The following is a 27,227-nucleotide window of genomic DNA, read 5'->3' on the forward strand; positions in this document are numbered from 1 at the left end:
GACACAAACTTGCGCTCCAACTCTTTAGAGATCTCCTACCTGGCCTCCAAATAGCGTCCAGTAATCAGCAGTAGACCTCTCAGTGCAATAAAAGTATCCCTTCCCCAGCAGCGGAAAATACCAGAAGAAAAATGAGGTAAACCTAATAGAAAACACAAAAAAGTAATATATTAATAATACACCCAAGCCCCTATGAACTCCATTACTATAGGCCAGTTGCTGTAAGTGTGGGGGACAAGAATAAGCTATAGGGAGTCTGCAAGCCCTCTAAAATTATATGCAAAATGTGTGATGTATTTATACCTACATCAACTTTTGTGTGATGAGGTTCCACATTCTTATTACTTTCTTAAGGGAATCCATGATTTTGAAGATATTAAGAATCAAGGACTGGAGAGGGATACTTACCTGAATTGATTAGAATGTGAGTCTTTAAACACAGATAAACTTTCTTTTAATAAGTTAAAGCTAAATTGAAATCAGAGATCTAGTATTTAACATATAAACAAACAATACAATATTAATTATATATATATATATTTTGAGTAACACAAGTGGGAAAGTTTAATAAAGTGAAAAGTACACTCTCCAGATATGAGAACAGAAAAGCTCAAGAAAAAGACAGCTGCGCCATATAATGTTAATGATATATTTGAAAAGATTCCACTTGCAATTTAAAGGCATCAAATTACTCTAAATACAAAATGATTACCTTACTGATATATAATTGAATATGTTTATTAATCTATCAGTCTAGAGACAAACTTTAATACCAAATTTCCCATTAATTCAAAACAACTTAAAAGTGTTAGACTTTGTTAGCCAGTTTTTATAAATGAAAATAAGGATTTCAGGTGCTAAATAACTTGAACATTCTAGGTAACTACAGCCTTTATGCATGAGATAAGATAGGGTGATTGATGGATAAAATCTACAACTTTTAGATTGAGTTTGGTTTCTTATAAAACAAGTAAAGAATATATTGTTATCTTTATTGGTACCAAAAACAATGATCAGTAGGAAAGTAAAGGAAATTAGCATTCCACTCAAAAAAAGAACTATGCTAAAGCATAAATGCAACACATTTTTCAGGAAGGGAAAACTAAGGACATAAAATGTACACAGTGTTCATTCATAACTATCTTCTAAACACTTAACACTATATGACATTATCTTGTTTGCTTGTTTTCTGGTTTGTTGAATGAATAAATGTCTCTCCATAGTGGAAAATAAGATTCACGACAACAGAAACCTTATCTGGCTTGTTTACCAAACTGTATCTATTGCTAAAAGTTGTAACTGGTAAGAAAAAATTATAAAAATTTATTGAATGAATGAAATAAAAGACTAATTATAAAAGGCAAATTGTGGGGTGCCTGGGTGGCTCAGTCAATTAAGCATGTGACTCTTGATTTCTGCTCAGGTCATGATCTCACGATTCGTGAGATCACTCCACGTTGGGCTCTGTGCTGACAGCTCAGAGCCTGCTTGGGGTTCTCTCTCTGATCTCTCTCTCCATGCTGGCGCAATCTCTCTCTCTCAAAATAAATAAATAAACATTTTTAAAAAAAGGTAAGTTGAGAAGTGAAAGAATTTGACTGAGATAAAAGAAAATTTTGGCCATTCCTAAGTATACTTCACAATTTAAGTTTCTGCTTATTGGGTCTTTGCCTTCTTGGAGAGTCGACATTACTTTCTATTAAGAAGGATCAGAACTAAAGGCAATATTAGACGTTTCTTTTCTACATTGTCTCTAAAATAATGGTACAAAATTTCTCTAAACACTTTGTGTATTATTTGCACATGGTTGATTATTAATATATGGTTTATATATGGTTGATGATTGTAACTTTGATGACGATGAGGACAGTGGACATCTATAATACCACTCTCTGCCACACAGACTTCCTGGTACTTTAACCCATTTAACACTTTGAATAAATTATGAGTATAGATAGATTTAAGGGTGAATTTGAGTTGTTATGCCCTAAAGTACAGGCAATTTGTCTTTGGGAAGAAGTCAAAACTATAAAATCTCTAGCCCTGATATATGGAAATGTTAGCGTTAACCTTTTGACCTCTAAGAGTATAGGACTTACCACATATCTTCTGAGTGATTTCTACCTTGTCAATTATTATACAAGTTTACAATTATAATTTTTTTTGATACTATTGTCACCAAAGACCTTGGTATTCATTTTAAAATGAACCCCCAAAAACCTATCTGCAAAAATGAGCACAGTTCTGTTTTTTGTTAGTATGTAGCATACAGAACAGTCTCTTGGGATACTAGAAGGAAATATCAAAACTTCTATTTATATTTATCAACTTACCTTTCTGGTTTCTTAAAAATTTTTTTTGACATTTATTTATTTTTTGAGAGGCAGACAGAGAATGTGAGTGGGGGAGAGGCAGGGAGACAGAGGGAGACACAGAATCTGAAGCAGGCTCCAGGCTCTGAGCTGTCAACACAGAGCCTGATGGGGGGCTTGAACTTATGAACTATGAGATCATGACCTGAGCCAAAGTCAAATGCTTAACTGATTGAGCCACCCAGGTGCCCCATTACCTTTTTAGTTTCTATTTTTATTTTACACTGTACAAGATTATATCAGATATCATAACATATCAATATACCAGTTATGATACCAGTATATCAGTATATTTATTTTGGGAGTGCTTAACAATAGCAGTGTATAGTCAAGAATGTTGAGATCACTATACTGTGTAATAGGCTTCTAAGCAGTGGGCTTTAAAACCAAATTCTGCATATCAATTTTTTTTCCCACAATGACCCAGTTCAGTTTCATGAGCATCTGCATGAATTCACAGGGGAAATTAAGTACCAGGAGGAGATGATATTGAGTGAAAATCTAAAACATGATTATATAATTAAAACATTCAGAGGATTCATATGATCATTCTAAATGAAAAGTTAATTTCTTTTTTAGTTGTCAGGTCTTAAGAAGTCTTTTTTCTTGGTCTGAGTAGATGCAAATTTAAGGTAAACAGAGGAAATCACATAACTACTATTATTTTCATCCTGCAATTTGGTATTTCTCAGTTTAGTTTGGAAAGTTTTGAATTTAGTGGTGTTAAGTATTAAGCACTTTCTAGAAATAGCTTGAAAAAATTAAAAAGAAAATAAAAGTCTGTTCTTTAGCCTATTTTGCTTACAGAGATTTGTTTCTTGATTCAGGTTTTAACACTACTTGCAGGAAAGGATGCCAACAAATAGAGTTGAAACAATTTTATTGCAATTAGACGCATAATAAAAATTATTTAACATTTGTTTTGTGTTTTGTAAAATGTAGAGGATCTTCCTATTATCTCTTGGTAATTTGCAAGGTTAATTTTTTTAACTGTTTATTTTTTAGAGAGAGAGAGAGGGAGACAGAAAGCAAGCAGGGGAGGGGTAGAGAGAGAGGGAGACACAGAATCAGAAGCAGGCTCCAGGCTCTGAGTTGCCAGCACAGAGCCCGATGTGGGGCTTGAATGCATGCACCGTGAGATCATGACCTGAGCTGAAGTTGGATGCTCAACCAACTGAGTCACCCAGGTGCCCCTTGAGTTAATTTTTTAAATTGGGAAAGAAGTATAATATAATGTGAAAGAGTAGTAAAACAAATCTGATAAAAAAAAATACAAAATACTCAGAGTTGGAAAAAATAGAAACATGTAGAAGAAAAGGATTAATGAGCCACAATGAAAACACACAAATGAATGTCTGTTGCACAGTATTAATTAAATAGTAAGCACAATTGTTAGTTTTACAAGTGAATAGCTATGGAATTTTACTAAGCAGTCACATAAAATCTTGGGTAACATCATGAGTTTTTTTAAAAAATTAGTCATTTCCCCATAGCTTTTCCTCTTTGAAAAAATATTGACTGACACATTTTAACCTGTATGTAATTTCTTACCTGCAGCTAGAGATACACAATATTGCTCCTTTTCTTTTGTGATCTCATTTAGCCTATATGGCACATCCATGAGTGAAGGTGAAAGACGTGGCAGAGAAGGGCACTTTCCTACTCCACACATTTGCACTGATCCCAGTGAAAGGTGTTTCACAAAGGTAGAACCATTCTGAACAAAGCTGTAACAAAGTGACCGAGTTTAAAATATTTGTAGAGGGGCACCTAGGTGGCTTAGTCAGCTGAGTGTCTTACTCTTGATTTTGGCTCAAGTCATGATCTCATGGTTCGTGAGATTGAGCCCTGAGTCAGGCTCTGTGCTGAGCCTGCTTGGGATTCTTTCCCTTTCTCTGCCCCTCCCCTTCTTGTGCACATTCTCTCTCTTTCTCTCTTTCCTCTCGAATAATAAATACACTTAAAAATATTATTTGTAGAAATGCAAAATTGTGGTGTTCATACCACATACTTGAAATCTACTCTCAACAGATCTTAAGTGTACAATGCAATACTGCTATTTACAGGCACAATGGTACACAGCACACTTCTAGAACTTACTCATCTTGCATACCTACTATTTCAAAATTATTTAGCAGTGTCATTTTATTTGGTTTCTTTCAAAGTCTCTCTACGCAGATGTGTAAAAATGGTAATACTAGTTGAAAACATTTTCAATTTGGTTAGATTTCAGAACTGCTTTCATTTCACCCAATATTACAACTGGCTTTAAGTCCATGACCTTGTTGTGCCAAATGGAAGGAAGGGCTGAAGTTCTGTTCTTTCTGAAATTATGCCCAAATCAATTTGGTGGCACTTCAGTGGCACATTAGATCTGTAATTTCATTTTAGGGAAATTCATCACTAAAGGCAGATTTCATTCATAATAACAGAATAATTTTTTTCTTAGTTAATGAAAAATTAGAAAAAGAACTATATATGCATATTCTTTTAAAAAATTTTTTAAAAACATTTTTATTTATTTTTGAGAGACAGAGCACGAGCAGGGGAGGGGCAGACAGAGAGGGAGACACAGAATCCAAAGCAGGCTCCAGGCTCTGAGCTATCAGCACAGGCCCTGATGTGGGGCTTGAACTCACACACTGTGAGATCATGACCTGAGCTGAAGTCTGACGCTTAACTGACTGAGCTACCCAGGCATATTTTGTATGCATATTCTAAACTTATATCCATTAACGTAACAAGTCAATGAGTAAACAGAAACAAATAATATAAAACAATTAAATTTTCTCATGAACATGTTTTTTTAGCTTTACTGAACAGATTTTAATGGGGATGTTTGTTTTTATATGCTCCAGATTAAAGGATGCAAATATATTTATTATCCACTTACAGACTCTCAGCTCTGAGTCTATGACAATTCCTTACGTTTTGGTCTTTCAAATGTGTGTATAAACTGACTGCATACAGTTTCTACACAAGCATGCCTATTTACTCAAGCTTTGTTGGATATACCTTGACATCTGCTTCCATGCTGTATCCAGAAGAGTGGTGTATGCACCGATTAGTATAGCATCAAAGTAGCATGGGATAAGATAACGTGGGATCTGCTTCAGGTAGAAGAACATAGCCTGCAACCATTTACCAACCTGTCATAAAAATAATTTTAGAAGTTAATTTGGTGTGTTTACAGGCTGGATGCATTTTAAGAGGTAAATCCAAACATGCATCTAATAATTATCTAATAATCCACTAGATTTCCATTTATTAGAATCAGAAGATGATGAAGAAGGGAGGGAAATATTTCAGGTCAGAAAACAATGTTAATTTTATAGATACCATAGTAATATAATTTTTATTTGTGTCCTTGTTTTTTTCAGCTACAACATAGCTTTACTTACTTCAGCAATAGTTCCTGACCGCGAAATAAGCCGGTTACTGACATAGTCAATCATCCAATCTCCAGATCTCAAATTATCACAGAAGGGATGCCCCAAGTCATTCTTTGGTCTTATTTCTGCCAAGACGGACATTAATCCTGAAAATTCATAGAAATATCATGCTGTTATTAGCAGAGGCAACTTGTTCCCATAGCCTGGGCTACTGCTGTCTCTAATGATTTAGGGTGAACACATATAGACGTAGACACAAGGGCTGCAAAGACCACAGTGGCACTTCCCGTGGTTGGAGATAAGTGTGGCAACAGTGGCTGGGCCCAAGATACAAAGACATACTGAAGGGGACTACTGTCATAGGAGCTATGCCGAGCTTTCCAAGATGCTTAACTTCTGGGACTTGTTTTGTTCTTTTGAATTTGAGTATTATAATATTCAAAGGCAACTAAATGTCATAGTTTCCCTACCCTAAGGCACTGGGGAAAAATTGGTAAGTCTGTGTCTTCTCATAGTGGAAAGTGGTAGATTCATTACTATTCAGGCAATCACAGGACTGGTTTCAGAGAGAACAAGAGCATCTCTGGTAACAATAATAACAAAGCCTGCTTTAGAAAGAATCTTTGAAATATAACAAGAGGTAGCTGGGACTAAACAAACCATCAAGGTGAATATATGGGCATATCCTTAAGTAATACTCAACAGAAACTCATAGAATTCCTATGCATACATAGCAGAGCCTGTTATTTCAATGATAGAACAATAGCACTTCTTTGGTTGCCCAATAATGCAATAATTTCCACCTTAAAAATATTATATTAATAGCCTCACCACGTTCACTTTGACTAAATTTATTTATATATTTAGAATTTAATTATAATGTGTATGTAGCATGTCTCGAGAAATTGAAAAAATAATTATATAAATTTAAGATGTAGTTCTTTCTCTCAAGGGCCTTTACAACCTTCTTTGGGAAACAAAGCTTAAAACATAAAAAAAAAAACAACTAGAAAACAAGACAGTATAAAATAACATTTCACTTTTGCCCTAGTATTTTAAGGGAAGGCAAACATTGCTCAGCAAATGTGAGCTCCACTTGTTTAATAATGGTGACATGATGGAGCAGCGTTTTAGAAAAAGAGATCTGATATATCAATGGGATGGGATGATTTGTGGAAGAGGTAACAAGAGGTTGGAAAACAGGTTACTTGGTTTTGCAGACGGGACTTAGTCTTTGAATAGGGTGCTAACTATGAAAATAAAAGGATATGGCATATCACAGAGAACACAGAAAAAAATCCATAGTCATAATCACTGATTAAATAGTGAAGATAAGAGGGATGGATCCAAAAATAGATTCCTGGATTCCAACATGACTGAGTATGTATTATTGTAAGAAGTAGAGAAGAAGAGAAAGGGAATGTGGCTTAGGGGAGAGAAAGTCAGTGAAGTTGGTTGGTTTGATGTAACTGGATATTGCTATTTAAAAAAAATTTTTTTAATGTTTATTTATTTTTGAGAGAGAGAGAGAGAGAGAGAGAGAGCGTGTGCGTAAGCACGGGGGAGGGGCAGAGACAGAGACCCAGAATCTGAAGCAGGCTCCAGGCTCTGAGCTGTCAACACAGAACCTGACATTGGGCTTGAACACACAAGCAGTGAGATTATGACCTGAGCTGAAGTCTGATACTCAACCGACCGAGCCACCCAGGCACCCTGAATGTTGCTATCAAGAGCCTGCTAGAAATATTCAGTGGAATGTTGGAAACACTAAACTGTCAGAGAAAAAAGGGATTGATATAAAGAAAAAAATAAATCAGGACAGAGTTAGTAACGAACTAGACTTAACTCTAAGGAAAGAAAAGAAGTTCATGGAGGGGCGCCTGGGTGACTCAGTCGGTTAAGCGTCCAATTTCGGCTCAGGTTGTGATCTCGCAGTTCATGAGTTCAAGCCCCACATCTGGCTCTGTGCTGACAGCTCAGAGGCTGACGCCTGCTTCAGATTCTGTCTCCCTCACTCTCTGCCCCTCCCCTGCTCGGGCTCTCTCTAAAATAAAAAATTAACATTAAAAAAAAAAAAAGTTCATGGAAGTCTTTTCTGTCAAGTAGCAGGTGTTCAACAGCTCAGAGTGAAAATGGAATGAATAGCTGTTTATGACTGGTAACATATGCATTTCTTTATTTCTCACAGCACAAAACATTACGTGTTGAAAGTGAGACTGTTTTAGAAAAAAGTGTCATAAGTACAAAAATCTGAAATTTACTGACAGCTTCTTATGTGCTTAGTTTTGTAGAAAGTATAAAAGCTAAAAAACAAGAATGCAAAAAAGGCAAACATTCTTTTTTCTCAAGGTACAATCCACTTAGTGGAATTAAAAAAAATTTTTTTTAATGTTTATTTATTTTTGAGACAGAGAGAGAGACAGAGCATGAACGGGGGAGGGGCAGAGAGAGAGAGACAGAGTCGGAAGCAGGCTCCAGGCTCTGAGCCATCAGCCCAGAGCCCAACGCGGGGCTCGAACTCACGGACCGCGAGATCGTGACCTGGCTGAAGTCGGACGCTTAACCAACTGAGCCACCCAGGCGCCCCTTAGTGGAATTTTAAAGCTAATAACCACCAAGTACTAACTATGAACCAAGCATTGTCTAAGTGCTTTACATGTATTATCTCATTTAATCCTTGTGGTAGGCACTAGTACTGTTTCCATTTTATAGATGAGAAAATTGAACCATGGAGAGCTTACTGTAAGGTTATACAGCTAGTTAGTATAGAACCAGCAAGTCTGGTTCTAAATCCTTTTTTCCCCCAAATTTATTTATTTATTTTCAGAGAGAGCAAGTGGGAGGGGCAGAGAAAGAGGGAGTGAGAGAGAATCCCACGCAGGCTCCATGCTGCCAGCACAGAGCCCAACACAGGCTCCAACTCTGGAAACTGAGATCATGACCTGAGCAGAAACCAAGAGTTGGATGTTTAACTAACTGAGCCACTCAGGCATCCCTAGAGCCCATTCTTAACCACAACAATAAAGATTCACAAAACTGGGGCGCCTGGGTGGCGCAGTCGGTTAAGCGTCCGACTTCAGCCAGGTCACGATCTCGCGGTCCGTGAGTTTGAGCCCCGCGTCGGGCTCTGGGTTGATGGCTCAGAGCCTGGAGCCTGTTTCCGAATCTGTGTCTCCCTCTCTCTCTGCCCCTCCCCCGTTCATGCTCTGTCTCTCTCTGTCCCAAAAATAAACGTTGAAAAAAAAATTTAAAAAAAAAAAAAAAAAAAAAGATTCACAAAACATGTTGTGCTAATTACTAAAATATGCAATATATTCCAAGGGCCAAGTAAGAGGAATAATAAATTAATACAATGGGTATCTAGGGGACAAAGAAATAACTGTGAAAATTAATAGTTAAGGAATGCTTTGTGGAAAATGTAAGAATTGAATTCATCTTTATTATTTAAAAAAAAATTTTTTTTTTAACGTTTATTTATTTTTGAGACAGAGAGAGACAGAGCATAAACGGGGGAGGGGCAGAGAGAGAGGGAGACACAGAATCTGAAACAGGCTCCAGGCTCTGAGCTGTCAGCACAGAGCCCGATGTGGGGCTCGAACTCACGGACCTTGAGATCATGACCTGAGCCGAAGTCGGCCGCTTAACCAACTGAGCCACCCAGGCGCCCCTGAATTCATCTTTAAAGATGGGTTAGATGGACAAAGAAAATAAGGAGTTGCAAAGGAGGCATGATACATGGGATCCTATATGAACCAGGAACACATGTGTGATAAACCAAATTTTGCGGACAAACATCCAAGAAAATATTTCCAACCAGATGGGTTAAACTGATAATTAAATATTTAGCTCCTATGTTCTGTCTTACAACTACTTAATATTTTATTATAAGTTCTCTTTGTAGGATAAGACAAATATGCAATGAAACAAAACTTCCAATTAGATGAAAAAGAAAGATGAATGTATAATAGTTACAACTTAGTCCCATTTGGGGCCCAAATAAATCTTCTCATTTAGTCTTCAAGAAAGCCCTATGAATTAGACAGTATTTTTCACATTTTATAGAGGCAGAAATTGGAGCAGAGAAAAGGGAAGTTACTTGCTGGAGATCCAGCTGGCGGAGCCACAATTTGAACCTAAGCAGTCAAATTCTGAGCCTGGACTCCTATTTCCATAAAGAAGACACCATATGACCCTAAAAAAACCCTCCAAAGATTTAACTATCCTTGCATTTGCTTACCTTGAAGACCTGCATATTTAAGAGATGACCAGTTTGGGATGTCGTAACAGCCTCCACCATCTTCTTGTTCTTCTGCTTCACATCGGTAAAGTACCTGATTCAGCTCAGCCAAAGTTAATTTAGAAGCAATACTAAGAAGTGGAAAATAAAGAGAACTGGTTAAATACAGTAAAATTTCACTTGCTGTCAATAAAACTAAAGAGGAAAATCTGAATCATAACCATAAAGTGTCTTAGCAATATATGTTTTAGGAATTTGGCATTATGATATACATTATAAACAATATTCATTATGAATAGTAGTTTAAAGATAAAACATGCTAAAAATTCAGTTAGAAGCAACACTTCTTCCAAGCAAAAAAAAAAAAAAAAAAAAAAAGAATTGTCAAATTTTACTACTTAGCGTACGCTAGAAAATTTTTTGGTTGGTACCACCTTTTTCTCACAAATTTACTTTTTTAATCTTTCTAGTTGGGCTTAGTTGTTTCTTTATATTCTATGTGGGACATCAATAGCTTTTTATGCTAATTATCTTGAAATCAAAATACTTCTCAAAGACTAGTAAAGGGATAATCAAAAGTCACAGTTAACCACCTTAGAAATCAGGTAGCATTTCTCTCCTTTTCCTTTTCTCCTTTCCACAGGTTGCATTACCCTTTAGTTGGGCTATTCAGGAAACCAGGATTTTCTTAGATAAAGATGCTTCTTGATAGTAGTTGGAAGTGTCTATCATGGCCTTGGTTTCCCTTTGTCCAGGTAGCAGTGAGACTGTATTACTGACTACACCTGAATACAACCAAAAACTCTACTTTCTTGCAATTCTAGCTGTTTAGTCATTTCATTTTACCTAACTGAACACAAATCCTCCTGAGTTGTATGTGAACACATAATCCTCTTGAATGTACTTCCTTCCTTCTCTTTTAGTTCCGCCTCAGCTTAGAAAATTATTGTTGGCTGTGCTTTATTTCCTGTCTCTGCCTAGACTCTGTCCCCGCAGCTGGGACTGACTTCTCCTTCATCCGCAGTCTGTGAATCAAAGTTTGATCAAATCAGTCAGCAGTCTCAGTATCAACTCCATTCTAGGGCAATATTTTTCAACACATAGCCAGTGAACTTGCATATGAATTCCCTGGAGCTTATTAAAATGCATATTTCTTGGCCTTGTCCCAAAATAACCTGAGTAGATCTGAGGATGAATATTCATTTTATAAGTACTGTGCAGAAACACCAAATTGCTTCATCACAGATTTTTTTTAGAATGCAACTACTTTTCTAACAATAGTTTGAATGGAGCTAATATCCTTAATGATAAAAGCTCTTATAAAAACAAAAAGTTGAACACAACAGAAAAATGGACTGGTACATAAAATGATATTTCATGGACAGCCAGTGAACAACAACAAAAATTTAGCTTGGGGGTGCCTGGCTGGTTCAGTTGGAGGAGCATGCAACTCTTGATCTCAGGGTCATGAGTTCGGGACCCACACTGGGTGTAGAGATTGCTCAAAAGACAAACTTAAAAAAAATTTAGCTAAACTAATATTTAAAACAAATTAAGATGTGACTTTAAAGTAGTTTATGTTTACAAATTTGATTAGTAATAGCTAACACACATCGATCACTTACCATCGTCTTATAATCACTGTTCTAAGTGTCTTACATAAATAATCATAGCTGTTTAAAAGAGGCACTATATTGATATCTATTAGGTTGCTTGCCCAAGGTCTTACTTCTTACAGCTATGAGAGTCTGAAATCAATTCAGGTTGGTTCCATATTCTATGCTCTTAACATTACATTGTAACAATATATACTCAGAATTGGTAACAATGTCAAGTAATGGACACCCTTACATAGAGCTGAAAGAATAAAATCTTTCTGGAGGAGATTTGGCAGTTTTAAAAGCCTCAGATATGTGGAGATAGCCTTATGAAGAAATTCCGTTTCTGGAAATTTATCCTAGTATTTATGACAACAAACATATATGGAGCATTTATTATGTGCCATCAAGTGTTAAGTGCTTTCTATGCAGTATCCTATTTAACCCTTAGTAAATTTAAGAGGTAGGTGCTATTATCAGCCCAGTTCTTCAGGTGGAAAAACTGAGATGAAGAAAATCTTAATATGTTGTCTAAGATTATTTTAGGAATAGTGAAGCTGGAGTGAAAGCCAACTCTAAATTTCAAAACCCAAATTTTTTGGTATTATGTGGTACCACCTAGTAAGGGAATAGATAGTAAGGGAATGACTAAGAATTCAGGCAAAGATGAATGTAAAAAAACCATACATAACAGGGAATTATTGGATGTAGTTTAGATGTCCAAAAACTGGAGGCTGAATAAATAAATTTGGGGATAGCCAAATAATAGAATAATATGCTCCCCCTTTTTGTGTGTTTCAAATTTTTGTTTAAATTCTAGCCAGTAAGCGGCGCCTGGGTTGCTCAGTCTGTTGAGCATCTGACTTTGGCTCAGGTCACACTCCGTGAGTTTGAGCTCTGCATCGGGCTCTGTGCTGACAGCTGGGAGCCTGGAGCCTGCCTCAGATTCTGTGTCTCCCTCTCTCTGAACCTCCTCTGTTTGAGCTCTTGTCTTTCTCTGTCTCAAAAATAAATAAACACTAAAGAAAAATTAAAAAAAAAATTCTAGCCAGTTAGCAATATAGTGTATGTTAACTCTAGCAGGAGTAGAATTTAGTGATTCATCACTTACATATAATACCCAGTGCTCATCACAACAAATGCCCTCCTTAATACCCATCACCCATTTAGCCCACCCCTCACCCGCCCACCTCCCCAATACAGTCTCATTTAAAAAATGATGTGGTAAGGAATATGATGAATGTAACTTAGCCTCAAATAGTTCAGAAAAATTGTGTACATGTGCATGTGTGTGTGTGTATAGAGATGTATGTATCTGTTTGCATGTATCTACCTATTGCTACACATAGAGAGTGCGTGAGTATGAGAGAGTGCACAAGCAAGCACACACACAAATGATAAAGCAATAGGACAAAATGTTAATAACAGATGATGCTGATACTACTGGCCTTTGGACCACCGTGTGAGTAGCAAGGATATAGAGGACTCTTATAAAAAACTGCTTCAATCAGACTTGTGGTAACTGATCAGTTATTAAAATGGCAAATCTCCATAAACTACTTACAAAGCGAAAGGAATTTTTAATATAGGATCTGAGTTGTCAACAGCAAGGCTTCCAGATTTAAAGTGAGGACTGAACTGTGTCAGATGATTTCGAAGAATTCCAACAGCGACTTGTGCATGTGGATCAAGACTAACTCTGAAAATGTTAATTAAAAAATAGTTACTTTTTAGGAATGATTTATTCCAAATTAACTCAATATATAATCTATTTTACAAACAAAGGAGCGCCTGGGTGGCTCAGTTGGTTAAGGTCTGACTTTGGCTCAGGTCATGATCTCTTGGTTGACGAGTTTGAGCCCCACGTTGGGCTCTGTGCTGACAGCTCTGAGCCTGGAGCCTACTTTGGATTTTGTGTCTCCCTTTCTCTCTGCCCCTCCCCTGCTTGCACTCTGTCTCTCTCTCTAAAAAATAAATAGACATTAAAAAAAAACAAACCCAAAAACAAACAAAGTCAACAATTTGAATTCCAACATACCTGAATATAATAACACTTCCTGGAGACAAGTTTTCAAATTCTATTTCTTGAATATATTCGTTGGGTCCTTTTGTGGCAACTCCAGCTTGTTTAACAATTTTACTTTCACTAAGCTTGAAAAAAATTGTATAAGACCATTTAACAAATAATTCTAATGTCCTTAAAATGTTAAATACAGCAGTAAGATTAGAGTCCCAAATACCTGAATATGTTCTCTAATTTCTACTGTGATATTTGGCATTCCATTGATGAAATTCTCATCCTTCCGATAAGGTTTTGCATTTCTCTCAATAGTTCTGGCTTCAAGAACTACTTCTTCAATTTTGCCTAGGAATACATGAAATGTTAATAAAATTTCATATTAAACCACCTGAAATTAGGAATTGCTAAAGGGTTTTAAAATAACTTAAAGTTGAATATGAAATATCAGTCTGAGGGTAGATGATTGTACCCAAGATGCATTTTTCACACAATGTTTTTGCTTTTAAAACATAAATTAACAAAGATTTATTTGAAAAGAGATCTTATTCAAGTAATAATGGCTTAGCTCTCAGGAACAATATATAACCTTCCTAATTTTAAGCAGAGAGAAAATAAATCACTTAGAAGACTTGTATTAAGAATTGGAAAATTTCAGAAATACAAAAAGTAGGGAAAAATTAAAAAAACCCAGGTCCTACTTCCTAGCTTAAGAAAACATTACAAATGTGTACCTTTCCTTCTCCTTCAGAGGTAACTACTATCTACAGTTTGGCGTTCACTGATCCTGTGCACTTTTACTACATATGTCTGTTTCCTGACACAACAGGTTATTTTCCTATTTCCAAGCTTTATTAAAATGGATTCAGATTATATACATAGTTCTGCAACTTGCTTTCTATTAAACAACACTGTATATTTTAGATTTGTTCGCATTGCTACATTAGCTGCAGCTCATTTATTTCAAATGCCAAATAGCATTCCACTGTATGAATATACCAAATATATTCTCATCCCTGTCTTCTAACGGAATATCTGAGAGTTGCTCAGAGATATACCTAGGACAGAAGTGCTGAGTCAAAGGATACATAAAACTTGAATTTTATTATTTAAATAATTTAAGCTTTAAGCCATTAATCTGACAATAGGTAACAGCACCCTTTGGATCCAGAAATTCTACTTCTCGAAATATATACTAAGAGCTTGTTTAAATTTTTTTTTTAATGTTTTATTTATTTTTGAGACAGAGAGAGACAGAGCATGAACGGGGGAGGGTCAGAGAGAGAGGGAGACACAGAATCTGAAGCAGGCTCCAGGCTCTGAGCTGTCAGCACAGAGCCTGACGCGGGGCTCGAACCCATGGACCATGAGATCATGACCTGAGCCGAAGTCGGATGCTTAACCAAGTGAGCCACCCAGGCGCCCCACTAAGAGCTTGTTTAAAAGAAAAAATTATTCTGAAAAAAATTATTCCTAATGTATATTCAAAACTTAAGACACCGTTAAACATATAAAGAATATTAAAAATAGAATACTAACATAATAAAATATGAAATATTGAACATTATGAAAATCACAATTTCGTGGACCAAATGGGGATGTTTTAGTAATGATTGGAGACCAAAACAAAATCTGAGGTAATACTGTCCACACTGATTCCAGCCATGTAAAACTATATATGTACATTAGCAACAATTAGACAAGATTACTGAATATACACTTGTAAACAGTTAAAAATAACTAATGAATATTTAATCCTAAAACTGTTCAAGTTGATAATTTTTAAAAATTGGAGTTATGCATATTTAACAACTAGCAACCGACATAGAATATGATTATTTTTATAGGAATCTTCATCTATTCTTATAATTGACAGACTGGGATAGCTGTTAATGCTCACAGGAGAATGTTTTGCTAGAATATATGATATATAACAGTAAGTGAGGAGATAAAATACACACATCTAGAAAAAAATCTAGCAATAATAAGGATATATCTCAGGGATGCATTTTATAATTGTCAAAGTAGAGATATGGGAAGACTATAATTGCTGTATGTTCACAAAAGAGAGAAATTACTGAGTACTTAGAAAAGGTTTTTCAAGGGAGGTGGAACTTTAGTTCTTGAAAGATGTGAAAAATACACATATATAGATGTTAGTAAGACTACTTAAGGACCAATGAAAATATCTATCTGGTTAAAATAGTGGAGTAACAGAGGGCTAGGAAGGCAGTTGAGGATGGGTTATGAAGAGCCTTAAATATTAAACTATTTTTTACTTTGGTTTATATAAGTGTGTAGGTATGTACATGCACATACACAAATACACACACACAAATATACATACAGACACATGAATGTACACATATATTTCTTGGGTATAAAAGAAATACATGTAGGTTTTATAAAAATTAGGAAATATGGGAATGTATTAAGATAAAAATAAAGCTATTTCACAACTCAAAAAATGTTAATATTTGAGAATATTTCTGACCAGGTTTTGTTCCATGTAGTAAAAATGTAAGTTCCCCCAAATTAATTCCTTTCTTCCATTCTTTTTTTAAAGTAAGCTCTATACCCAACATGGGGCTTGAACTCACGACCCTGAGCCAGCCAGGTGCCCCAACTTACCCAAAATTTCAAATTCTTTTTCTCAACTACAGCTATACTTGCAATGTGTTATAATATATGCTATATAATTACAATTTAATACAACAAAGTAATATAATCACAATATACCAAGGATATATTGCATTACCAGGGATGCACATTTGAGGTACTTCCTTGCTGTAAAATGAGGTCTTAGGATTCCTGAAAGCAGTTCTAGATACAGACACAACAGACTGATGAATACTGGGCGAATGTCTTGTTACTGCCACTATGTCTTCATCAACCTGATCCACATACACCTGAGAAACAGAAAGAGAAAACACATTAGCACTCAAACTGGAAAGACTTACTCTGAAATTAAACCTTAAGAAACTTAACAAAAATTTAGTTTCTTGCCTGAATGAAACCTTTGGCCCCAAGCTCTTGATGAAGTTTATTGATAGCACATCTGGCTGCAATAATTCCACTTTGGAAATTAACTTCACCTGTATTTGATGGCGATGCTCCAGGATTCCACTTAGTATAAAACCGTTCTTCAGAAACCACTGAAATCTGAACAAAGTTAAAACTTAGCCATGTATACATTTTAATTATAATGAGAACTTTTGGTAAAAGTGCTCAAGGTTGTTGGCCATTGTGGATTTAAAAAAAAAAACAACACACAAACACACCTGATGAGGCACTAATTCATCATAGCCTTTAGTACTTCCACTAGCACAACATGCCATAGAAACAATCGTGGTACTCGGGAGAGCATCATATTCTGACCTATGCTAGAGAACAATAAACAAACAAAAAAACAACCAAGTTTATTTTCTTTTAAATGCAAAGTAAAGTAAAGGATACATAGTTACACACTATAAGACATTCATATGCTTTAAAACAAATAAAACATTAAAAAACTATGTACCACAATCACTTATAAATCTAAGACACGATTCTGAAGTATGTAGATATTATTGCCACTAAGTATCAGAGAACTAAGTATCAAAACACTTATTTATTGATTTTTCCTTTTTCAAGTTTTTATTTAAATTCCAGTTAGTTAACATCCAGTGTGTAACATTAGTTTCAGGTGTAGAACTGAGTGATTCATCACTTACATACAACACCCAGTGCTCATCACAAGTGCCCTCCATAATACCCATCACCCATTTCATTTAGCCCATGCCCCCACCTACCTCCTCTCCAGCAACCCTCAGTTTGTTCTCTATACTTGAGTCTCTTTTATGGTTAGTGTCTCTCTCTCTTTTTTTTCTCCTATGTTGATCCATTACATTTCTTAAATTCTACATGAATTTAGCAAAATAAGTAAACACAAGAAAGAGATTAGATGCTTACCACAATAGGACACTCATTATCATGGGTAATATCCATAAACAGGGCGTGTGCAATAGCTGGCATTAAAGGCCTCAGACAAGGCTGAACAAAGGATCCAACAGGTTCTCCTCCATATCTATAAACTAACCTCCCTTCTTCATGGCTATTATATGCACTCATTGCCTCTGCAAAGCATTACAAAATATTTTAACAATCTTCATTATTATTGTCCAGAAGAGGTTAGGTTTCTTATCATAACTAACTTTCCAAACAAAGGCCACATAAATATTATAAAAAATAAAACTACTTTAAACATTTAAACAAATGTCTATTACTTTAAGTGACAAAAAAGTCTTCTCTATAACTTAGCCTAAGAAAAGGCTTATGTAGGTAAAAGGGAACACATGTTGTTTATTAGGATGTTGGTTATATAAAATCTATGGGAAAAAACCTAAGATTATATCATCTATCCAAGTAGGAGATGAAAAACAGATTTGTAGATTTTCAAAAACAAAAAAATACTTTTGTTCATGAGTCATCAATTCATCCTACTGGTCTTTCAATCTAAAAATGAGATATTTTGGGGGTGCCTGGGTGGCTCAGTTGGTTAAGCCTCCGACTTGGGTTCAACTCATGATCTCATGGGTCACCAGTTTGAGCTCCACGTTAGGCTCTGTGCTGACAGCTCTGAGCCTGGAGCCTGCTTCAGATTCTGTGTCTCCCTCTCTCTCTGCCCCTCCCCTGCTTGCACTCTGTCTCCCTCTCTCAAAATAAATAAATAAACATTGAAAAATACTTTTAATGAGATATTTTTCCCCAAAGTGGAAATTTTTCCTAATAAAAACAGACTGAGTTACAGAAAATTTTGTATAGAGTATTTAAAAGAACATTAACTATGTTGGAAGTTACTAAACATTGTATGTAAAGCTATTAAATGCCTTTAATCTACTTGAACAAAAACTAAAGTTTCAGATGGGAAATACATGTCAACAAGCCTACCTCTTATTAGGGAGCTAATGCCCAGTCTAGTAACAAAGACATTGTCCAGGTCTTCGCTTCCCGTGAACAGTTCAGCTACTACATACAAATTGGGTTGCAATTTCCTAGCAGCATCCAACATGTACTGCAAAAAGCACAGTCACACATGTAACACAAAGAGAAAAGCGAGTAGTGGGGAAGGAAAGGAGGCAGAACTAGGCATGGATTTGACATAGGAAAATATCATGGAGCAAGACAAAATGGAAATCCAAGAGGAATTTCCAAATAAATTTAATTGTACACATGTAAGAAAACATAAAACGGACCAATACACAGAGGAAACAAGAGAATTTATAAATAGCAAACAGTTAAAAAGGAAGATTAGATTTTGCAAAGATATAGAAACACAAGGGGGGCAAAAAAAGGAAGAAGAAAAATGTTATTGTCACATTAAAAAACGTAAACCATACTGCTGTGATTCTGCTAGGCTTTCCCCCTGTTTTATGTGCATTTGTTTTTAATACTCTAACCAGACTATTAATTTTCAGGCAGCTGACTAAGCCATTATTAGGAAATTCCCTGATGGTGAATCATTTAGCTATTGCAAAGATTAGGTCTGACGAACCATACTAAAGCTAGCTTTTCCTACAGATGGTAGTAAAATCTTAATCAGAAATTAAATCAATTCCAATTTTTTTCATGTAACATTTGTAAAAAGGTTAACAAAATAATTGAAATTCTATCAGCTAACAAGTAAAATCCTAGAGGATTTTGTAACTCAAAATTAAGGAGACTGAGTTTTAATTTTCTGTTTTGTCGTAATAACAACCTTAGAAATATGTATATATGGCTGTTGCTAAAAGTACAATAAGAAAAAGACCTCTGCTAGTTTTTGGAGCTAAAAAATGTGCTACCATCTTAACTAATGTTCACTAAAGTCTTCCAAATCAAGTCAATTTTTCATCATAGGACTTGAAACATATTCATTATAATACGGCTTTAGAATAATAGGTATTTTCCAGATATGCACACATTCCGAAAGAATAGTAAGTTGTCACTGGGAAGCTATCAAAGGTCTTATAAACGGGATGAAAATTTTAAGTGTTTTCAAAGCTGTATTAGGTAGAAGATAATGCTATAAATTTTGGCACTGTTTCAGTTTCTGTAAAAAAGCCCGAAGAGGGATAAACAACCTTTATGTTTACACTTACACTTTTATAAATAATTAATTACAAATTGATTGAAAGAGGCTAAAACTAGCTTCAATATGCTGTAATGTTAGTGCTTAAATAATAACATAATATGTAACAGGTGACTTCACAGTGTCTATTAATATATTAAAAGCAAATTAAGAATAACAAGAATAAGACAAATTGAAATTTATATACCACTAAAATATTATTTAAAGTTAATAATAAAATAGTAATAATATGTTAACAATATGCATGACAGTATGGTTATGTATATATTATCAGAGACAATATGATCTACTTCCCTAAATTAAAATAAAAATATTAACCTATCAAACATTTTATAGCCCAGTATTCCATAGCAACTGCATCAAAAGATTCTGTTACAACTGTGAAATTATGCCAAAGTGCTAAATACTCCCACCAACTCAATGCCAGTGTCTAACTAGCAAAAGGAAACACGTATTTGCATGTTTTATTTAAGGAAAGCGAGGAAAGAACACTACATTTCTTTTTTTTAATGCAGATGAATTGTTTTTCTGTACCTCAGCTACGTGAAGGGGTGTTGAGTGGCAGTTATCAAGACGCACTCCCTGGAAATAAGTCGCAGTTATTTCAGTGTATTTTTTCATGTGTGCCCAGAGAAAAGGACAGTCGTCTGGTTTATTCCCATAGCGTAATTTGACGCTGTCTCCCCAGCAAATAAGTTCTCTCCTTAGATAAACATCTGAACCTGTTAAGAAAGGAGCTTGCTTTCAGTGGGTCAGGAAATAGAATAAAAACAATTACTTCAAGGAAATACTGCTGTTTTTAAATCACACCGACTATTTCTACCACAAACCATATATTGGTTAAAATTATGTCTAAAATGGTATCGGCATCTAAATTTATAAAGTTTTACAAAGTTAATATTATTTTATATCTTACATCTATTTCACCAAAATTCTGTGACAGTCTCTTCTAAAAATGTATGCTTAATGTCAAAAATTCAAGTTGCTTCTGAAAGTTAAACTGTAGCAGTAGTATCACAGGCCCTTTGAAGATAGAGTTTTACCAAAAACATTTAAACCTGCCTTTCCACCTTGTTACTCATTGTTGGCGATAAGTTACATTACATCCACAGCCTAGGGCAGAAGGCCTTTTCTCACTTAGAATAACTAGAAAGGGGAATGCAGAGATACTTAAACCCAAAGTACATTCTTTTTTAAAAAATGATATTTTTGAATTAAATTTAATGTCATTAAAACAGACTTCTGAAATGTTAAAAAAAACAAATATATTGAGGGGTCCCCAGCAAAATTCTTCCTGGCAAAGAAACAGCTGTAGAAAAATAAAATGCTAGGAGAGAGAGGGAACCTGAAAGCTGAATTTAGTGTAACTGCTATTCAAATACCTTAATACCTCTCTGGCTACTGAATGAAATATCTCTTAAGGTAATATAATTGTAATAGCAATAGTGTCAAATGTATTTTAAAAATGCAATAGGTTAAATTTTTGACCAAATAAAACCTTGTGCAGAACCATCATATAAAATAGGTAAAAGCCATTCTAGTTGACCATATGAGAAGGAGGGAAAGAAGGGGGAAAGGAAAAGATGAATCCCATCTTTTTCGTCAATCCCTTCTCTTCTCTCTCAAACTGCGTGCACTTCTGGCACCTCTGTGATGAAATACTTTAAGAACCATTAGCCTAGTGGGGAAAAAAAGTCAATGAAATAGTTTATATTTTGAGCTTGCCATAAAGTTTTCTTTCCCTATCCACAGAGAAGTTAACAAAAATGATATACCTGGTTCAGCAAAGTTTCGAAGGGGATCATCTCCCATTACCCACCCATTATGTGCCATCAGAAAACAAGCTTTATTTGGGTGATGAATCATAGATTCTTCTGTGGAGAGGGTCATTTCTTCGAATGGGAAAGTAAAATATCTATGGAGATACAATTAAGTATTAAATCCACAGGGAGAAACTCTTTGGAAACAATTTAAATTAGTACTATCAAAATATAGTACTTCCTCCTTAGCAAATAAAGTAAGATTAGTTCGACACTACAGAAAATAAACTTCATTACAGGTCAAAACCTTCAGAAGATTTCCTTTTTTTTTATTAAAAAATTTTCAAAAATGTTTACTTATTTTTGAGAGAGAGATAGAAAGTGAGTGGGGGAGGGGCACAGAGAGAGAGAGAGAGGAGACACAGAATCTGAAACAGGCTCTGGGCTCTGAGCTGTCAGCACAGAGCCTGACACAGGGCTTGAATTTGGGAACAGTGAGATCATGACCTAGGCTAAATTAGAATACTTAACCAACAGAGCCACCCAGGTGCCCCCAGAAGATTTTCTGAGTAAATCTACTAGCTTTGAGAAATGCACAGTTAGCATTATAGCATTCTCTGGTTAACATCTTAAATAATAACTTAAAAAATCTCATAAAATAACTAAGAAAATCACTGAGGTATTGATGTTACTTTGTAAAAGCTGTTACTACACTTCAGTTGCCTAATCTGTGCTGCACATGACCTACAAGATAAGGAGCTAAATGCTGGTTCAATTTGATTGACATTGAGTTTATTATAGTGAGTACACAGTCCTCCAGAAACATTATTGTAAATGATTATAAATTGGTTCATAGTGATGATAGTTTCTCTAAACACTGGACTAACAAAATTAATTAATATTAAGCCTAGCTACCAAATCAAAACTTCCATTTCAATTAAAAAATGTACTGGAGTTACACATTAAAGGAAGCATTCAGATTAAACTGAGAAGTAAAATACAATTTTCTATTTTTAACCTTTAATGAGAAGAAAACAAAAATGGAATACCTGGTAACTAAAGGATGTTTTCTAGTGACAGGTCCTAGTTTAGGACCATGGCCAGCCAGTCGTTCATAAAACACATTTCCCAAGAGGCAATTAACTGCCTAGAACACATTAAATGAGGTTATGTCAGTAAAACCAACAACAACACACATTATTAAGACTCAAAGAAAATCAGTAGTTCAAAAGTAGGTGAAACCTGTTCCTGATGATAGTTCACAAGTTGGTGCTTCTCTGAATTTAATTCCTCAATTCTCTTGCGGAACCAGTTACAGCATTCATTAATTGCGGCTGGCCCATTGCTAGAGCAGAGACAGCAATACACACTTAATATTGAATGGTTTTTAAAAATTTTTTTTTTTTACGTTTATTTATTTTTGAGACAGAGAGAGACAGAGCATGAACGGGGGAGGGGCAGAGAGAGGGGGAGACACAGAATCGGAAGCAGGCTCCAAGCTCCGAGCCATCAGCCCAGAACCCGACGCGGGGCTCGAACTCACGGACCACGAGATCGTGACCTGGCTGAAGTCGGACGCTCAACCGACTGAGCCACCCAGGCGCCCCTTGAATGGTTTTAAAATTCTACATTTAAACATTTTCTCACAAGGGTGGATGAATATATTTAAATATATTCATCAGGATCTTAATTATAGCTGAAGAAGTTTTCCAATTGTAAAAAATTTTATGTACACATATAGGAACACGGACCAGCATACAGAAAATAGAGGAAAGCATCATGCATTTGAAGGAGTAGAATTATGGCAAATTCATTTATTTAATTTTCTATTCAGGATTCTAAGAAATAGCATAATAGTAATACTAGCCGTGAAGGTTTGTAACTAATATCATCCTTTATTTTGTAGGAAAAATACATAACATACTCATGTGGTATGAAAGTTGCTAGTGCAATGTTCATATCTACAGTACAGCCAAGCCTTCTGTATTCAGGATCTTGAATAATCTTAAGGTGTTTCTTTGGATCAGGTTTGGTTGTTATTTTCCTATTTTCTGAAAGCAAGAGCAAGAAAAGATGATATCTTAAATGCAAATATCCACAAGGAGATTGTAATCATTACTGATTCCAAATTTTTAATTTACAATTTTTTCATAGAAAATAAAATGTTTATTTCACAAGCAGCCTTCCTACCCCCATCTTCCTGAACACCACCTAACACACACACATTCACACACACACTCACACACACACTCACACATATATATATATACACAGAGAGGGCGGGGTGGGGGGTGAAGGGAGGGAGGGAGAGACAAGAACATTATAGAAGAAAAACACAGGGATTCCTATCAGTTCAAACACTTCCCCACTTTTCTGCTTCAGTCAGCATTCACTTATTCTACTATACATTTTTTAGGGCATTAAGGATGCTGGTGGCACAAGTTTTCTTTTTAGGTGTTAGCAAATACACTAATATCAGGAGGTCTTTTTCTTCAAAGACTGCTTTCTATTCAAAAGTGTTTCTTTACATTCTCTGAAAGAAGCACACAGGGTTGTTTCTATACTTTTTTCCTTTTCACCAACAAGCATATTCCTTACATAAAAATAAAAAAGTAAAAAGTAAATAAATGCTCTGTGGGAGGAATTTTCATGTCTTTTCTGGAACTTGTTCTTAGTAAATTAGGTGTTGTGCAGGATTGCCCCCACTGGGCTTGATTTTATAATTACTAATTAATATCTGGCTTATTCTAAAGAGATCTTGAAGTGGCTTATAAAAGCACAAAATAAGATAAAATATATATAAACTCTTAAAATCTAGTGTCTGAGGTTCATCTGCAAGAGTAACCATATGAGCAATACCTATCAAAATAATACCAGCATTCTTCACAAAGCTAGAACAAACAATCGTAAAATTTGTATGGAATCAGAAAAGACCCCAAATAGCCAAAGCAATCTTGAAAAAGGAAACCAACACAGGAGGCATTATAATTCTGGACTTAAAGCTGTATTACAAAACTGTATCATCAAGTATGGTACTGGCACAAAAACAGACACTCAGATCAATGGAACAGAATAAAGAACCCAGAAATGGACCCACAAACATATGGCCAACTAATCTTTGACAAAGCAGGAAAGAATATCCATCCAATGGAATAAAGACAGTCTCTTCAGCAAGTGGTGCTGGGAAAACTGGACAGCAACATGCAGATAAATGAACCTGGACCACTTTTTTACACCATACACAAAAATAAACTCAAAATGAATGAAAGACCTAAATGTAAGACAGGAAGCCATCAAAATCCTCGAGGAAAAAGCAGGCAAAAACCTCTTTGACCTTGGCCACTGCAATTTCTTACTCAACATGTCTCCAGAGGCAAGGGAAACAAAAGCAAAAATTAACTACCAGGATCTCCTTAAAATAAAAAGTTTCTGCACAGGGAAGGAAATAATCAGCAAAACTAAAAGGCAACTGATGGAATGGGAGAAGATATTTGCAAATTACATATCAGATAGTGTTAGTGTCCAAAATGATAAAGAACTTATCAAACTCAACACCCAAAAAACAAATAATCCAGTGAATAAATGGGCAAAAGACATGAATAGACACTTCTCCAAAGAAGACATTCAGATGGCCAACCAACACATGAAAAAATGCTCAACATCACTCATCATCAGGGAAATACAGATCAAAACCACCATGAGATACCACCTCGCACCTGGCAGAATGGCTAATATTAACAACTCAGGCAACACCAGATGTTGGCGAGGATGCGGAGAAAGAGGATCTCTTTTGCGCTGCTGGTGGAAATGCAAACTGGTGCAGCCACTCTGGAAAACAGTATGGAGGTTCCTCAAAAAACTAAAAATAGAACTACCCTATGACCCAGCAATTGCACTACTAGGTATTTATCCAAGGGATACAGGTATGCTGTTTTGAAGGGGCACATGCACCCCAATGTTTATAGCAGCACTATCAACAATAGCCAAAGTATGGAAAGAACCCAAATGTCCATCGATGGAAGAATGGATAAAGAAGATGTGGTATACATATACAATGGAGTATTACTTGGCAATCAAAAAGAATGAAATCTTGCCATTTGCAACTACGTGGATGGAACTAGAGGATATTATGCTAAGCAAAATTAGTCAGTCAGAGAAAGACAAATACCATATGACTTCACTCATATGAGGACTTTAAGACACAGAACAGATGAACACAAGGGAAGGGAAGCAAAAATAATATAAAAACAGGGAGGGGTACAAAACATAAGAGACTCTTAAATATGGAGAACAAACAGAGGGTTATTGGAGGGGTTTGGGGAGGGGATGGGCTAAATGGGTAAGGGGCATTAAGGAATCTACTCCCAAAATCATTGTTGCACTATATACAAATTAAAATTAAATTAAATTAAATTAAATTAAATTAAATTAAATTAAATTAGAGTAACCATATGAAAACTGCCAAGAAGTGTTTGAAAAAAAAGAAAAAGCTACACAATCAGTGTAAATGATAAAACAGTCTTCAATATTGGTAGAGTGAATAAAAGATCACTGTAATAGTATAGATAACAAACCCATATATATTTCGCATATGACTACACTATGAAGGATTTATGGCGGTACTACAAATCAGTAAAAAAGGATGGATTATAAATTCAATATCATTTTCTGAATAAAAATAAATACCTTATATAATATACAAAAATAAATTACAGGTGTATTGAACATTTAAATGTAAAATATAAATAAGATTATTAGAAGAAAACAATGTTGATGGAAGGATTTTTCTCAGCATGATGTGAAATCAGAAGCCATAAAAGACAAGACTGACAAATTTGACTATACTGAAAAAAATACCTCCATAAATCAAGAGTTAAAGGATCAACAGCATACTAGGAGGGCATATGTGAGGCCAGTATAATAAGGAATCACCAATAATAATAAGTCAATGTGAAAATGTCAAATAACCCCAACCTAACAGAAAAATAGGGAAAGAACATTCATATAAAATTAATGGAAAAATGGTAAAGTAACAAGTGAAAAGATACTTCACTAATGAGCAAAAAGCTGCAAATTAAAATAAGGAATGTTTTGTCCAATTGACAAAGATTATAAAGATTAATGGTATCTTGTTGGTGAGGGTATATTTAGTGATGATGTAATAGTGATGATGTAGTAGTGATTTCTTTGACCCAGAAATTCTGTGTCTAACAATGTATTCTGCAGATTTATTCACATAAGTAAAAACACATACAAGGATATATTTTCTACAATACTGCTTATAAGGATATAAGTTCTACTAAAGTAAGGGCTTGCTGTGTTCACCACTGAATCCTCATGCCGGGAAGAGTACCTAGTATGTAGTAGGTGGTTTAAAAGATAAGTGTTAAATGAATGAAAGAATGATGAAAAAACTGGAAATAATTTATAGAAAAGGCTAAAGAAGTTCACTGTTTAAACAGTCTGTAAGCTGTAGTCTTCTGTGTGTGTATAAGAGATATAAAACATATATTTAATTTATACATACACAATTATAAAAAATGTATATAAAATTTTAATTCCTTTCAAAAAGAGTCTGAAAAGAAACACAAAAACTATTAATTGGTACATAGTTCCCTCTAAGAATTGAGTTCTGAGGGAGAAGAAGGCACACATTTTTTTAATTGTATTTTTGTACTGTTTGTTTTTTCTTTACTATGAGTACACACTATTGCATTTAAATAATACAGCTTATAAATATCA

General features: G+C 35.2%; 1 protein-coding gene across 2 annotated transcripts in view; it reads right to left on the bottom strand.

The window, feature by feature from the left end:
* AGL (amylo-alpha-1, 6-glucosidase, 4-alpha-glucanotransferase) overlaps positions 1-27,227 on the bottom strand; it is an 82,801-nt gene that overhangs the window by 25,275 nt on the left and 30,299 nt on the right. For both annotated transcript variants that reach the window (XM_047084063.1, XM_047084064.1), the window contains exons 8-25: positions 23,410-23,536; positions 22,728-22,830; positions 22,535-22,632; positions 21,501-21,640; positions 20,260-20,447; positions 18,546-18,669; positions 17,568-17,731; positions 16,898-16,999; positions 16,623-16,778; positions 16,375-16,525; positions 13,840-13,964; positions 13,638-13,750; positions 13,164-13,298; positions 10,002-10,132; positions 5,774-5,910; positions 5,388-5,521; positions 3,924-4,099; positions 40-142 (exon numbers count right to left, since the gene is read on the bottom strand). In XM_047084063.1, coding sequence (XP_046940019.1) covers positions 40-142; positions 3,924-4,099; positions 5,388-5,521; positions 5,774-5,910; positions 10,002-10,132; positions 13,164-13,298; positions 13,638-13,750; positions 13,840-13,964; positions 16,375-16,525; positions 16,623-16,778; positions 16,898-16,999; positions 17,568-17,731; positions 18,546-18,669; positions 20,260-20,447; positions 21,501-21,640; positions 22,535-22,632; positions 22,728-22,830; positions 23,410-23,536 — 2,407 coding nt within the window. The remainder of the gene's footprint in view (positions 1-39; positions 143-3,923; positions 4,100-5,387; positions 5,522-5,773; positions 5,911-10,001; positions 10,133-13,163; positions 13,299-13,637; positions 13,751-13,839; positions 13,965-16,374; positions 16,526-16,622; positions 16,779-16,897; positions 17,000-17,567; positions 17,732-18,545; positions 18,670-20,259; positions 20,448-21,500; positions 21,641-22,534; positions 22,633-22,727; positions 22,831-23,409; positions 23,537-27,227) is intronic.

This window comes from Lynx rufus, unplaced genomic scaffold, assembly GCF_022079265.1.
Source record: "Lynx rufus isolate CCGP_SWC_20201006 ecotype Redwood Valley unplaced genomic scaffold, mLynRuf1.p SCAF_2, whole genome shotgun sequence".
Taxonomy (NCBI): domain Eukaryota; kingdom Metazoa; phylum Chordata; class Mammalia; order Carnivora; family Felidae; genus Lynx; species Lynx rufus.